General features: G+C 36.6%; 1 protein-coding gene and 2 long non-coding RNA genes across 4 annotated transcripts in view; 2 read left to right on the top strand and 1 right to left on the bottom strand.

Annotated features, from left to right (window-relative positions):
• The window catches only part of LOC145230559 (misshapen-like kinase 1), a 32,797-nt gene extending 27,849 nt beyond the window's left edge, over positions 1-4,948 (bottom strand). The window contains exons 1-4 of the mRNA XM_080096002.1: positions 4,841-4,948; positions 3,190-3,312; positions 1,430-1,555; positions 739-849 (exon numbers count right to left, since the gene is read on the bottom strand). Of these exons, the coding sequence (XP_079952128.1) occupies positions 739-849; positions 1,430-1,555; positions 3,190-3,312; positions 4,841-4,882 (402 nt within the window). The 5' untranslated portion in view covers positions 4,883-4,948. The remainder of the gene's footprint in view (positions 1-738; positions 850-1,429; positions 1,556-3,189; positions 3,313-4,840) is intronic.
• A 5,448-nt stretch (positions 4,949-10,396) lies between these two features.
• On the top strand, positions 10,397-11,622 carry LOC145229837 (uncharacterized). Its single transcript, XR_013860495.1, has 2 exons — positions 10,397-11,025; positions 11,194-11,622. It is a non-coding gene; the product is annotated as an uncharacterized LOC145229837 (long non-coding RNA).
• A 572-nt stretch (positions 11,623-12,194) lies between these two features.
• On the top strand, positions 12,195-13,370 carry LOC145230694 (uncharacterized). 2 transcript variants are annotated; one of them, XR_013860734.1, is made up of 3 exons: positions 12,206-12,490; positions 12,545-12,781; positions 12,844-13,370. It is a non-coding gene; the product is annotated as an uncharacterized LOC145230694 (long non-coding RNA). The 2 variants fall into 2 exon arrangements; XR_013860733.1 differs by having other exon boundaries at positions 12,195-12,781.
• Positions 13,371-15,467: the final 2,097 nt, after the last annotated feature.

Genomic DNA, 15,467 nt, shown 5'->3' with positions numbered 1-15,467 from the left:
ATTTAACATTTTTTTTAAAGAAAAGATGGAGTAAATAGTGGCATAATGCTATTGGGGTAAATGTTGGGGCTACAGGGTTGAACACAACAATCAACACCTATAAATGGCATACTCTATCTACATTTCAGCCAATTACAACACTATTTTAAAACTTACCCTTTTTAGGGGGCTAACGGGGTAAAAACAGGGGTGTCAAGACAAATAAAGTGAGATGCACATCTACATAACTATATCTACCATCTGTGTAAGTTTCAGCCAAATCCGTCCAGCATTTGATGGCAAAACGAGTAGGACAAATTTTGGGAAGAAAAATACAAAGAAAAAAAAATTGAGTAAAATCAATATGTGTCCCATTCAGGGAAGGGTTGTAACATGTCTGTTTATTTCTGACCTAAAAGTCTGGTAAACGTAAAACAATGGGTGAATCCAGCTAAAAATGCCCAACCAACAAAAAAGTCATGAATCATGTACTAAAGTATAAACCTTAAAATTGTATGATTTGGAAAGCTGCATATAAACTGCAGTGTCATCTGGGGTCAAACTTGAGGAGAATGAACTTCTAACTCACTAACACAGGTGTGAACTTGAATAAGTTGAATATTAGACAAAAAAACGGACAAGCGGTCCCACAATATATAACTGAATAAGTAGTGATGCAACAAGTTTTGCAAGAAAAACAGAAGAATGAACTAGGTCAAACAATTACCAAGAGTTTATCCCATTAAGTCTTGTATTTACCTTCAAAATTTCTCTGCAAATGTATGCAATCCACTCCTCCTTTAATGTATTTCCTTTTGTTGCTTTAACCAAGTCGGTTACAGAACCAGCACCACAAAATTCCATTACAAGCTATGATGAAAAAATATATACATATTTACATTCATCTATACTTTATTTTGCCTTCTTACTGACATGGAGGTAATAAGAAAAAAGCTGACCAATATCTATATTTGTCAAGTGACACTTTGTGATTATTTCTGGAAGCAGTAATTAGAAAGTATTATTTTCCATTAGGTTAAAATGAAATTAAACATTTTTTGGAACCGAACACACCTCACTTTAAAAAATGTCCTTGAAAACTTAATTTGTGATTTTTACAAGAAAAGAATAAAACTAAACAACACTATTCCCAGAGTATATATTTGCAATGAGTTTAGAACCGTTGGTACAAAACCTTCAGTCATATGGTTATGCTTTAGTTGTTGCATTCTTATTCTTACAAAATATTTGAACAATAAAATAAATATGGTTTGCCTTAAAACTACACATTTCAATACACATTCAGGTGTTTTAATATTCATTGTAAAAAATTAAACTATACTGTGTTTTTGTGTGTAATTTGCAAACAAAATATCAAGTACCCCTTTTAGGTCTTACAATAACTTTACAACAACACAGTGGTATAATTTTTGCATTCAAAAACTTTTACCCATAGTTGATCGTCATGACCAGGTAGAGTCTTTTTGACGAATGCACCATAATATGTGGCAATATTTCGATGTTCTGAATACTTTTTCAACATGTTAATCTCCAACTTGATTTCTTCTTCTTCTTCCTTTACCAAACAAAAGCATGTACTTAATTATCACCTCTTGTTTAAACGTTTAATAGAAAGGTGGCTTTCTGATAAACTTCCATTTTATTTATTCAATATGATATTTACCAATTTAATATACACATCATTTGATCTACATATATGATTGTTTTTGCAAACAAAAACGAATGGGTCCCTACATACATGTTTGTGCAGATTTACGGAAAACAAATGTTGCGGTTATTTTTAGTTTCGTAAGGACAAATTATTAAAAAGCATTAACCCAACTTAAAAAAGTTTTGTCCGTATTATTTTTGTATCATTATTGTCATATAAAAGTTCTTCAGTAGCCTAGTGTGGTGTAGTCGCCGAACAACCGTTTAAAGATCTTTTGACACGGTTTTAATAACACGCAGTCCTTGGTGATTAACAATAATGTTTCTCCAAATCTATATTTAACTTATGTATTGTTTCTGGGATATATGTGTTAGAATTAAAGAAGCTATGTTGTGACAAAACATCATTCTCAACTGTGTTCTGCGTTTCCTACAAGTTGACCTTCAGTCGTCATAAGGCGGCCAACTTGTCAATGACAGTTTAATGACTTTTTATTGCATCTTTGAAAAACATTTTTTACCTCCATGTTAAATAACAATGTTTGCCTGAAATGCACAAAAACGAAATATTGTTTTAATCATTTCTAAGATACAAAACTTTCACTAAAGCTGAAAATACACATGCTAACTCAATAAAACTATATAGCATTACTGCGCTGATCTAATCATAAAAAGACTGCCCTGTAAAACTCCTGTTTATGTGTCAAGCATCGATCAACTGCTATGCTTTAAATCGCCGCTTTTGTAAACCAGTGAATTACTCCCTTGGGGTTTCCAGTGTACACATATTATGGGCTGTAATGATAACCATTTGGCCATTGAGCCAAAATTTTGAACACCAAATGAGTAACGCGCTGCAAACAATTTTTTTCTTAAAATTGTACCTTTTAGTACATATCACGGGCTTGCATTTCTGATTTCTGAAGGGACTGGAAAAACTAAAACCAATTATTTCAGGGTTAAAGGGGTGCAAAATGGGTGAATCCAATAAAAAGTTAATAAAATATTTGGAATATCTTACATTGCACCAACCAACAACGCATGAAACTCCTAGATGATGTAAAAAAAATTATGTTTTCGGGGCCTGTGGGTGAACCCTTGGGTCATTCAGGGTCAAACTTCAGGAGGATCAAATATGTATAAATAAATAACACCTGTGTAAATTTTAATAAATTTGAAGCACTCTTTCTTGACCAAATGCGTTTAACAAACCAGCGTTAGGCAGAAACAGGGTTTAAAAGGTGAAAATGGGTAAATCATTTTAAAGGGACAAAATTTATTAGAATACCTTACATTGCACCAAACAACAAAGCATGAAATTCCTTGATCAAGTACTTTGGTCAGTAGAGTTGTTTTAAAATTTTTATTTTTTTTGGTCTCCACAACTACATGTGGTCATACTAACGCAGGCTGTGTACTCCTAGTATGATTAATAATCTGATGTTTGTTTTCAACATGCATGTTCATAAGGGAAGAAAGAGTAGCAACTAACAAATGTTGGGAAAAAACATGTGTGAGCAAAAACCATCTCTATCTTACCTCTGTTACATCCATAACCTTAATTGCTGCAAGCTGACCAGTCTTAACATGACGGCCCTTATATACTTGTCCATAGGTTCCATTCCCAACAACTTCAACAAGTTCAAATATACCTGCTGGTTCCTAAAATAAATAAAAAATATTTTTTGAGACAAGCTTTGATGGTTTGGCTATAAATCCAGAATATTGATAAATTCAACATTTCCAAATACCCTATCCTATGACTTTCCATGTTAAACCTTATTAGCTTGAAACAGTGTTTTTCAACCTATTTGGAGCCACAGAACAGATTATGCATCGAAATATTTTTGCAGAAACCAAACAAAACTAGAAAGATGGCTTTCCAAAATATTTCCATTTTATATATTCAAGGGGTTGGCAATCCCTGGCACAATTTAATCTGTTATACTGCTTGTTTTCAGATTTTATCATGTCATAGTCTTAAAATTCAGCCTTACATGCACAAAACACTCTGCTTTCTCTTTATTATTGATATCTGCTGTCACGAACCACTATTATTTAGAAAAACGTTGGCACACGAGTTCATTAACACATGGAAATAACAAGTAAACTGGCATGTGTCGCCTAAAAAGTTGCCGACCCCTGGTATAATCTATTTACCGATTTACTATACATATATGAATGTTTTCGCAAGCAAAAACGAATGGGTCCCCACACACGTATTCATGAAAGAGGGTGAAAATGGATAAATCCAACAAAAAGTTTCTTTAAAATACCTTACATTGCACCAACAAAGAAAGCATAAAACTCCTAGCTTATGTACTTTAGTCAGTACAGACGCTTTAAAAAAACAACGTTTTGGGGCCTGTGGGTGAACTGCTAGGTCATTTGGGGTCAAACTTCAGAAGGATCAAATTTGGACAAATACGTAACATTTCTGTAAGCTCTCATTCCTGACCAAACATGAAGAACAAGCCAGTGTTAAAGAGAAAATACGTACAAAAACAATATGTGTCCCCTTTAGGAAATAGATTATTTTCCAAATTGGGAAAAGCCCAAACAGTATTTAATATGCTAGTGCAGGGCTTCCCAAACTTTTTTGATCGCGACCCCTTTTAATCTTTTTAAATTTTCCGCGACCCTTCACGGTAAATATGATAAACAATGTAAAAAATACGTTTTGTTGTATTTATTGAAACGACTAATTCGAGCGAAAACTGAAAAAAAACACCGGTTCTCGAGGCTACTACTTTACACGTCCAAACACCGATACATTTTACGTGCTTTAGCCTTTAGCTTCTGTCACATTGTTTTGCAAATCGGCACTTATCACCTTGGACCAACAAGTTTAGCAGTGCTTTGCAAACGGACATTAAAGACTGCTTAGAAATCAAAAGTTTATTACCCATTTTTATTAGAGAAAGTTATTGCGCCACACAATACTAAAGCTGGAAACGTTTGCACTTAGCTGGAAACGTTTTAAAACCGACGTAACTTGAACAAAAATGACATTGTGAAGTTATACAAAGGTCAAGGCCGGGGGTGTGCGGCACCCACGTACTCTACGCCAGTGTATGGAGTACTTTCCGCAAAGTTGGTACAGCTCTCTGCGACCCCTCGAGTTTGTTAAGCGACCCCTTCCGGGGTCGCGACCCCCAGTTTGGGAAGCCCTGTGCTAGTGTATACTTACCCTCAGACCAGCCAAATCAATTTCATCTAAACCGCCGGTCATGTTTGTTCAGGCAGCTACACCATTTTATTCATAAGTTGCATATGTAAGGTTTAAACAAGAAAGTCCCTGCAAACAAATGTACACACAATTTTAAGCTTTCAGTTAAAGTTTCTTTATTGAAAATCTATCTGTATCCAAAATAAAACAACTGCCTTACCGTATTTACTCGATTGTAAGCCGCGGCTTATATTGTTTTTTAGCTGCCGTTTGTGCAGATTATAATAGAGGGCGGCTTACAATCGAGGGCGGCTTATATTTTAATTTTATACCGAAATTATTTCTACTCTCCAACGTTTTAAATTATTTGGGGTTCAAAACATGCATGCATCTACAGATTTTTCAGGTAACAACAGAAACGTAACAACAGAAAGAGGTATTAAGAAGCAATAGTATCAAAAATTCCAGCGTGCGGCTTACAATCGAGTAAATACGGTACTTATAATATAGTTTTCATTAAAAATCCATATTTTATGAAGGAAATAACTTCAAATTATCCTACTAATATAATATTGACATAATGTTATTCAAAGCAAAATACATGTTTTTTCTTCTGCAGTCCGGTTTCTCTGAAAGTATTGTAATATTTTAAGCTGATTGAAACTTTGAAAGTATAGTAATAGTTCAAGCAAGTTTTCGGTCTTTACATGATCGTAGACAACTAAGTATCTGAGTGCTGCTTAGTTCTTATATAACTACTGCTAATAAAAAAGTCTATCCATTTGCAAAAAAAGTCTATTCATTTCTTCGTCTGTTCATACTTGACGTCACTTCTCCATAAGTCCAAACTGTTTACGCATCACAACACTGAAATCAATAAACAACATTAGACTTTTTTCAGTCGTATAAGGTCTGCAGCCTCATGTAACCAGTCCAGAGGTATGAGTTTAAGAGGAAGGGAAGTAACAACCACCTCGTCTTACTCACCACTGTCATTCATTTCTTCTGGAGTTCTGGGATGGGTTGGCTGTTGGCTCACTTGACTGACACTAACAGAACAATTTTTACGAAAAAACCAATACTTAACCACATTATTTAAGGTAACATGACAAATTGCAAAGTAGTTTATCATAATTTTAGGATGCAAAATGATTAAAACCAGGGAGTCGAACCGCTTATCTTTATCATATGGGTTCAAGTTCAGTTCGAGTTCACTTGGTTTTGAAGAATGTATATTTTCGATGTCGGGTTTTGTTCCGGTTCGAGCAAATTATCGGGTCCGAACCGGTTTGCAGTTTTTAAACCGGTTCAAATTTTTATTCGTTTTAATTTAATTCTACCCATCATCTACCTGGCCGCTGGCCTTATCAAACTCCAATCGAAATGTGCCCATGCACTGTTATTTTTGACACGCCCTATATGTGTTATCTCGTGTATTCTTCAGTGCGCTGTTTTGAAAAAAAATCGCGAAATATAAAATAGACTGCATATTTTACTGGTTCGGTTCGGGTTTAACGTCAAACAAAATATGGGGTTCAACTCCGGTTCGGGTTTTTAGAAAATCGTAATTAGCGGTTCGGGTTCGGTTCGGGTTTAATGAAATTAACCGCTCAAACCGGTTCGCGGGTTTGGGTTCAGTTCCTGTTCGACTCCCTGATTAAAACCATCAATTCCAAACGATACGCTCATACGCATCGTATTTATTAGCAGATTAAAAAGGTAAAATTTACAGATGATAATGGAATAATTAAAACCATGTTTCCGAATTCGAACTACTGGGCCTTATACAGGCAATTGCCTGTGATTCAAAATCACAGGGGAATAATTTTTCGGGTCGGATCAGCTTTTAACCAATAAGAACACAGCTTAGCTATCCACGGAGTCGAACCAGAACTGAACACGAAACATTTTTTTTATATCATTAAACCCGAACAGAACCATAAAAACATATTTTCTTAAAATAGTCGTGTACCTTAGGAAGTTTATTCGTTTTAAAACTTTTCGGGGGCCAGCGGGTTAACCTTTTGGTTGAAATCAAAAATGCAACTGCCCAACCTAGCTTTTAACATGTTAAACTTTAGATTACTCGATTTCTTCCCACGATTTTTTAGCCAAAAAGTGGAAAACATTCGCGTTAGGCACAATACAGAAATAGTAAAACGAAAATAGTGTAAAAAACAACATATACCAGTATTTTCACTTCAGGGAACAGGACCCAAAATTTATTCTCTTTTTCAGTTTAGGCTTTAGTTTGTGAAGCTACCTTTAGTATGATGGTAACTGGTAACATTGTTGCACTTGCACGAATCATTCCGAAAGAATCACGTCGCTACATTATCTCACAACTACTGATGCAGTGGCAAAAAATACATGACTTGTGTAGGCCAAGAATGGCATTACCGTATGGTACGAATTGCGTAAACCGTACCATGTAGCACGTAGGCTTACCCTGTTACGAAGGGCGTCAAAAATCAAATGTTAAAAATCGAAACGTGCCGTACCTTCAAATAAACCAATCGGAATCAGGTTTGGATAAATTTTATTACACGCACTTAAAGAACGTGTCTAAACAAGCTACCCTACTTACTCTAAACCAGGGGTCGTCAACCTTTTTCCCGAGATTGTCCCCTTTCAAGGGCACTGGCTCAAGACCTGCCTGTAAGTTGAAGTTAACCGAGTCTCACAGCTTTTGTGTATATATTTATACAACTAGTAATGTTGAAATCGCCCCTTTAAAGTTAAATCCCCAACTCCAAAAAATGTCACCATCGTCCTGTCGGTGGACGAAATCGCCCCCTGGGTTTAAGAAACCTGCTTTAAATAAAAGGTTGATGTGTTTTCTACAATGGGTTCATGAAGCGGTAGTGTGTAATTTTCAGTGGTATATGTACAAGAGACTACATGATTTACTAACTTTATTTAACTAACTTAAGAATCAATCACCAATGCCGAGATAATCTCTGTTATTGTAACGTGCGCGTTTTAATAATATGCCGACAATGCGTCGAGCGTGTAAGCTAACCGTGAGGATGGCAGTGCGGTACGTAGCGACGATTTTTAAAAATTGCGGTACGTAGGTACGGCACTCAAATAAAGCGGAGGCGCGGGTACCGTACGATGGCACTCTCCTTCACCAGAGCGTACCATCTCATAATAAATTTTGATTAATTACTGTCATTTTTTATTCGTTACTATTTGCTGATAATATTGAATTTGCCTCAAACTTGCATATCAAGTTGTATATGACATAATTTCATCACAATGACATTGTAGGCCTACCCACAGAGGACTTCGAAAGTTGGTGATGTCACTGTTTAATATTTTGTGCTTACGGGGCTGACCGCTATGAAAAAGGAGGGTTACACGCACTGTAAGCCTATTATTAAAACGCGCAGCTAAGTAACAGTAACAGAGATTAACTCGACATTTGTAATTAATTCTAAAGTTGGTTAAGTAAAGTTAGTTAATTTTGTAGTCTCTTTCGCACCAGTGGTTTGACATTGAAAATATGCTGTCAAAAACTACCCATTGTCGCTGCACGAGCCGATCGTAGAAATACATCAACCATTTATTTCGATTTCGAATGAGCGGGTTTTGTAGTGGGGCAGGCGGGCAGCTTTGTTTGGACAGCTTTGTTTGGTTTAAGATACAATTAATACTATTGTTGCGAACAAAAATTATCCTTTTGCAAAAATCATCTTTTTATGTAACGATTTGCGTAACAGTGCTTCATCAATTTTGTATTCGAAGCCGTGTCAGTTGATTGAAATTCCCTGTCAAAAGTACTAGTGAGTCAGGCCAGTACTGCAGGCTTTTCGATGTATCATGTGCCAGTAAAAAAATGTACAAAAAAATATTTTTTCTTTTGTGTTTTGCTGGTATTTCTTAGCGTCTTTTCAAAGGTACATGATGGCTGGGACCTGGTGTAACTATAAAGATTATATGTTGCCTGCACCAGCTAGGATTTAAACTGTGTAGGCCTCTTTGCCATTTTTTGGTTATCTTGAAATTTTTGATGAGGGAACCTTGGGATATCTTAAAATTCTCAGTGGCGGCCCTGGTTTGGAGGAACGGTGCGGTTTTGCGCACAGTACCTTAAGTAAGGTATAGTTGGTAGTACGGTGGTGCGGTACGCTTTCGTAACGAGATACATGGTGCGGTCAACGCAATCTCTACCGTATCGTACTACCATCCTGAGCGGTCAGCCCCGCAAGCACAAAATATTGAGCAGTGACGTTTCAAAAATGAACGTTTAATCAACATTTATTGTGGGGGAGAGTGGGGTAAGTTGTTACAGGGGCGAGTTGTTACAACGCGAATAACTTCGGCTATGTTTTCATAAAACCGCTGGAATTACGCATGTCGGTTGGTACATTGTGGATATGGAAACCTATACCTAAAGTACTGTAACAACTTACCCCCCCCCCCTCATGGGGTGAGTTGTTACAAATTAGCATCAACCAGAAAACATGAAATTTTTTTTTGCATATCAAACTTCATGCACAAAATCAGGATTATCTGATTAATAATTTTACCCCAAAATTGCAGCGAAACAAATTTTGTAACAACTCACCCCACTCTCCCCTGCGTACCTGTACGGCGATACGGTGCGCTTTTGGTATGGAGGTATACAGGAAACTCTTCTACTAAAGCAGGGGTGTCCAACCCGTGGCCCGCCGGAAGGTTCTGATTGGCCCGCGTAGTATTTTTTTTGAAAGGACTTATATTGGCAACTTAATCGCATACGTAATTGATGGCGAACTTTCATTCTGTTAAATTGGCATTTTTTGTTTGCTTTATTTCTTTGTTAATAGAGTAATAGTACACAACTGTTCAAGTTACTTTTATTACGTCACAATGCGCATTTGCTACGCATCACAATTTTCATATTGTTACGTTACAATCTGACTCGTGCTTCAAGAGTCAGTTACTAATGTTTCTTGGTTTATTGAGATACATCTGGTATCAGAGACTCGCGCAAAACGCATTTAGCAGTAAAACATCTTCTGCACAGTGATAGAAAGGTTGACATGTGACTTTAAATTCCCTGCGAGATCAGTAATTTCTGACAGCCAGATGGAAAAAAGTCGCTTCGTATTGCTCCATCGTCCATCTCACCGAATATTGCCAAACTTATTAGCGAAAAACAGTGCCAAACTTTGAATCGAAATGTCGACATGTGGGAAAAACTTTGTTGACTTTACTATATATACTGGTGTGTTTATTGTTCTTATAACTGTAAACGGGGATAATACACATTTCTAAGATTAGAATTTCGGTGTGAGGATATTAGTTAGAAATTATAAGACAGCTTTTTCCAAGATTCCAAACTAGCAGTTAGCCCAGACATGGGCAAACTACGGCCCGCGGGCCAAATCTTGCCCGCGATGTCTTAAATATGGCCCGCGAGATGTTTGTGTGAACTAGTGCATCATAAACTAATCAATTGATTTCTTGTAACGTTTATAATCCCACAATAAGACAAACTTCAACCCATACGCATATTGTTAGAGCTTCTTTTATTGTTTCGTCACAGCACATGCATTGTGAATGATTTGTTTGTTCCAACCCCTTACGGTACGCATATTTCCAAAATGTTTCCGAATTCGAACCACAGGGCTTTTTCAGCCAATCACAGCAGCGGAAATCTGCGGGTTGCCGTTACGTCACGTCTAGGTTGCTAAGCGGTTACTTTGACTTCAGTATTGTCGACGTTGCAAGTTTTATGGGGTGACACTAAAACGCTGAATGGGCGGGACGGGCGGAATGGAGGGCGGGACGTCGCGGGAGATGGCGGGACGTCGTGAAAACCGCTAAATATCGGGTTAAATTGCTGACGGTTGGAGCTATTAAGGTTGGGATAAGGTTTTATAATAGTAAATCATTAAAAAAAATTCCGCCGAACACTACATTCCGCGCCCGAAACGTCCCGCCATAGCATTTTTGCCTAATGTCAGGAAATAGTTGAATAAGTTTTAGGCAGGGACATTTTTTGATTCATATACTATTATAAAACCTCAACCTAACCCTAATAGCACTAACCGTCAGCAATTTACCCGATATTGAGCGGTTTCCGCGACGTCCCGCCCATCCCGCCCATTCAGCGTTTTAGTGTCACCCGTTTTATGTCAGTTTTGATTCCAAAAAACGTTTTTACAAGTCAGAACATGGTGAAGACTGATGCATTTTGGATGTTTGAACTGAAGGTAATGTTTATTAGGTTATGTATAGCAGTAAGTTATACACACATAATTTTTATTCAGTGTAAAATCACTTTTGTGCAATATATGCATCATTAATGTTATTGTTAGATTAAGTCTGAAATAGCTTTTGTGCAAAATATTTTCTATTATTAATGGTATGTGTTTGTTTAGGATAGCAACGCATCCCCTTCAATCAATCAATGTCAAAATTAAACTTTGTACCGTATATTTTTTACTTTTTATGATGAGCACTGCATGCAGGCAAGTTTGCATGGCATAAAATAAGTGTATTATGCCTCATTGTCTCTAGTGCAAGCACATATGATCAACGCAATTAAACACATTATGCATGCGATACCTTGGCAGTTGGGATCAACAAACTGTTCTAAACCTACAGAGATGAATGGTATAATTGTACACAGTGCAGTTCTAACATAAGTGTACACTTGGCATGCCATTTGCATAGTTGTTCCAAACAACTCCCAGTATTTTCAGTTTTGAATGTTGTTCTGTGCGAACAATGTATATGTTATTTGTTATTTTTATTGTGCATGCTGGAATTTTGCCGTAAGTTTACAATAGAACAGAAGTGATCTTGAATAGCAAATTGAAGTAGTGTGCTTGAGAGCAAATGCAGGATTAAAAAAAAACTACTACAGTATAAAGTAAATTATGAGAAGATTTACTTGTGCTAGCAAATTTATTGTTTTTCTTGTGACATTGAAATGATAATCCACCTTTTTACTTACAATACTCTAAATTAGGGTTAGCAAGCTTGGCTATTGACAGCACTCTATATTACCAGTCATATTTGTCAGCAAGTTAAATTAGTTTGTCTTGACCTTGCTACACAGGCTATTTATTTTCCTTCATGGTTTACATTATTTGCAACTCTTTATATGGAACAAAACAGTTGTACCTAAATTAAAACATTATATCACTCATTTCGACAGTCCTCCAAAAGTTTGTTTATTATGCATGCAGTAACCACAGTTAAAAATAATCAGTCAACACAGTTCTATACAGTAGATCCAATAATCTATTGGTATAACATTCTCCATAATAGTCAATATGTTTACTAGTACAATAACTTTAGTTATAGCTAATTGTCAAGCAAATGCCTTTTAAAGGGCCCCGGCAGCGGCGATGTGACTTTTTCTACATTTTAGCCATTTAGAATCGCCATAATTCAGGGATTCCGAATCACTAATTTTTTTTGTCCTATGATTTGTCGTTTTCGAGATATTCAATCAAACAATGAGCTCTCGAGCGACACCTTGGTTTGAAATGCAGCAGCGATTGTTACGTCACCTCGTACCAACTTCTAACAATGGCGTTGGTCAGCTGTTGTTTTTGTTGCTTGTTTTACCTTTGATGCGTACATTTTTTTACTGTTTACAACTGATAAAATTAACGTAGACACTTAGTTGACAGTTAAGGAATATATAACAACTGTTTGCTTAAAAAGGTAGGTGTTTTGTTGTTAACAAAAGGTATTTTTCACGTAACAGTATTATTGTAGGTGTTTATGTACTAACTGTGTGGTAATGGAGGAGAGAAAATCATGCGTATGTTGCCATGAAATTAGTAAGTGCAACAGCAGTTAGCCAAGTTCAACGAATATTCTGAGTCGAATCTGCTTTGTATAAATGCACATCCTGGATTTGAATATATGTCTCAACGTGTATGCATTAGAAGCAGCATATTATCGATTTAAACGTCAATTCGGAAATCATGATGAGGGTAACACCTGTCACGAGTAAGTTTTACTGTACCAACTACTAACATGCAACATTCCACCAGCAACCTCTATGTATTCAGGCTTTACAGATATACTGCCTACAGAAAATTTGTTGAATGGTGCTGGGAAAGACTTCAGAGTTACGTTGACTGACAGCCACTTGGCAACTATAAGTTGTGAATTCCCTTGTGACGTTGCTGCACAACAATACATGTGGTTGCATATGCTTTTCACCCAAGGTCCCAACTCTTTGCAATATGCTTTGTTAGAAAGTGCTGTCAGTTTCTTTTGGACTTCTAAATTCAAAACCATAAACACAAATATACTGCTCATCTTTTATTTTCATCATACTTGTAGCTACATGCCAAACTTAATGTTTTGTTTCTGACGATTCTTCACTAACGTATTTAATGATTTGTGGATGCCTGTCAGTCACAAAGTCTTAAATAAACAATCCTTTGCTTGTGATGCTTTCAATGCATCCCAAGAATCCTTCTTTTTCCATAGCATTGCTGTTTGCCACTTCATTGCCCTAGAAAATATTATGAAATTACCAACTGAATACCTGAACAAGGTTAATAGCAACAATTTTATTGTTGCAAAGATCCATCATTGTGTATGTACCAAATTTAGCTGAGTGTCCAAGGAAATCTGCAGTTAATTTACTTCTGGTACACCATTTACGAATTCCTGACTTTTCCACTTATTTGCAACAGAGAGCAGTACAATCTTGAGCCACAGTCACAAGTGAAACACATTTTTTTTATGGTGGGTACTGTGGCACCTTGACATTTCGGGCAAATTTTTAGGAGGTGAAGAAGTTTTCTTTTACACACAATATATTTTGGTTCATAGCTTAGATTGGGTGGTTCCCTACATGAAAATGTATTGATATTATCACACCTTTTTTCATAACCACACTTTTTTATTATTACCAAGTACATGGCATGACAATAAACTAAGTTAGTATAACATAATGGTAATATTGAAGACTATAATGTTAAATGAGATTATGTCAGAATAAAATTAACTAAAGCATACCATACGCTGTGTGACTACTTTTCTTGCAGCTGCCCTCATTGCCATTTCTTGCTGAAGAAGAATGTTCTCATAAATACATGGAATGGCATTTGGCTTTAACACCACAACTTTGCCATACCCCTGTCATACTGCAATTTATTTGTGAAACATTCATCTGTGAAATGTAGGCTACAAAGAACACTGCATTTTGTTGGCCCCTTCCACTTTCTTTTCATGTTAACATACTTAATCCAAGCTGACCGCAATCGCTTTATACTTGGAAAGCGAAATAGTGTCATATTGCTGGCCTTTTGATTTCCTCTCGAATAGCAACCATACATAGAACACACTGCAGGCATTTTTGCACACTTGAGTATAAAAATGAAAACATTTAAACACCAAAATACCTAAACTAACTAACGTAATTGGTGTCGCAGAACGTTAACAACCACCGACAACAAACAAGCTCCAAACCAAGTTGGTACGAGGTGACGTCACATGAGGTTTGAGCTAAGTGACAAAATATCCGCAGGGTGTCAGTGTTTTTAGATTTAGAACGTAAATATTTGACTAGTAACTTCGATTTTTGTGGTTTTAAACCTGGAACCGTGTTTATAAAAATACGACAAACAACATATTAAAAAATAATTTTCCGGTGCCGGGGCTCTTTAACTTCTTGATGGAGTGCTTGATGTCTCCGACCTGCCCTGAGTTTTCCTGTAGCCCATCCATTCTCAAGGTTTTATTTGTTTTGGCAGCGCAACTGCTCTTCCTTGATTTCAGAAATACAGGCCTGAGCTCTGGTGGCTTAAGGCACACTAAGCTATAGGTAATCACTTTGGAGCATGGAAAGTAAATTCTAATTGTTAAACAACAAATATGATTAAGCATCCATGCAGGTTCTGGAATAGCAAATAGCCCAACTTACAATCCAATCAATTAATCAAAAACCAATTGCCCAAATCTACAAACCAAATTAGGTAATATTTTTTTTTTGTACCAACCATACCAAGAAAATATATCATTTTAATGTCAGTACCAAAAAAACTATGTATTTTGCTCCCAGCATTGCGGCTGCCAATTGAGTTTTTTCCAAATGAATGAAGTGCTGATCTCATTTGTGCAACAAAATGAGCAGAATAGATAGAGTTCTTAAACCTTTATAATGCTTCATTAGTTTTCTTTTAATGAAAGTCACTAGAGTGCTTGGTCTTTATAAGCTCAGAACACTATTAAATTTAAGAACAGTTCTCTGCAGTGTAGTCCGGACATTGAGGCACTGGTTTAAGTGAGGTTCCAGCAATGCTATCAGACAATGAAGTGGGTGGATTGATTTCCATGGCATTTGAACAGCCACCATGATCTTGTGTAGATGTGTGGTGGCCAAATCACTAAAGAATTCCACAGATGGTGCCTGCTCCTGACCCAATGCAACGCCTGCATACATTTGCTTCTGAGGTGCTGATCCCTGATACATCCCCAATTGGACTACCACATAATAGGACTGTAGATGAGGCATTAGTCTGATCCAGATTGGTTGTAGAAGCCACAAACACTATCTCAGAAGATTGCAACATCATTTTGTGGATTCTTTCCATGATCGGACTTACAATGGCACGAACATAAACCCAGCTAACACAAAACGTTATGGCAACTTTCACAACGTTGTTTAAAGGTTGTCATA

This window comes from Phallusia mammillata, chromosome 5 (genome assembly GCF_965637545.1).
Source record: "Phallusia mammillata chromosome 5, kaPhaMamm4.hap1.1, whole genome shotgun sequence".
NCBI lineage: Eukaryota > Metazoa > Chordata > Ascidiacea > Phlebobranchia > Ascidiidae > Phallusia > Phallusia mammillata.
This window is presented reverse-complemented; position numbering and strand designations above follow the sequence as displayed.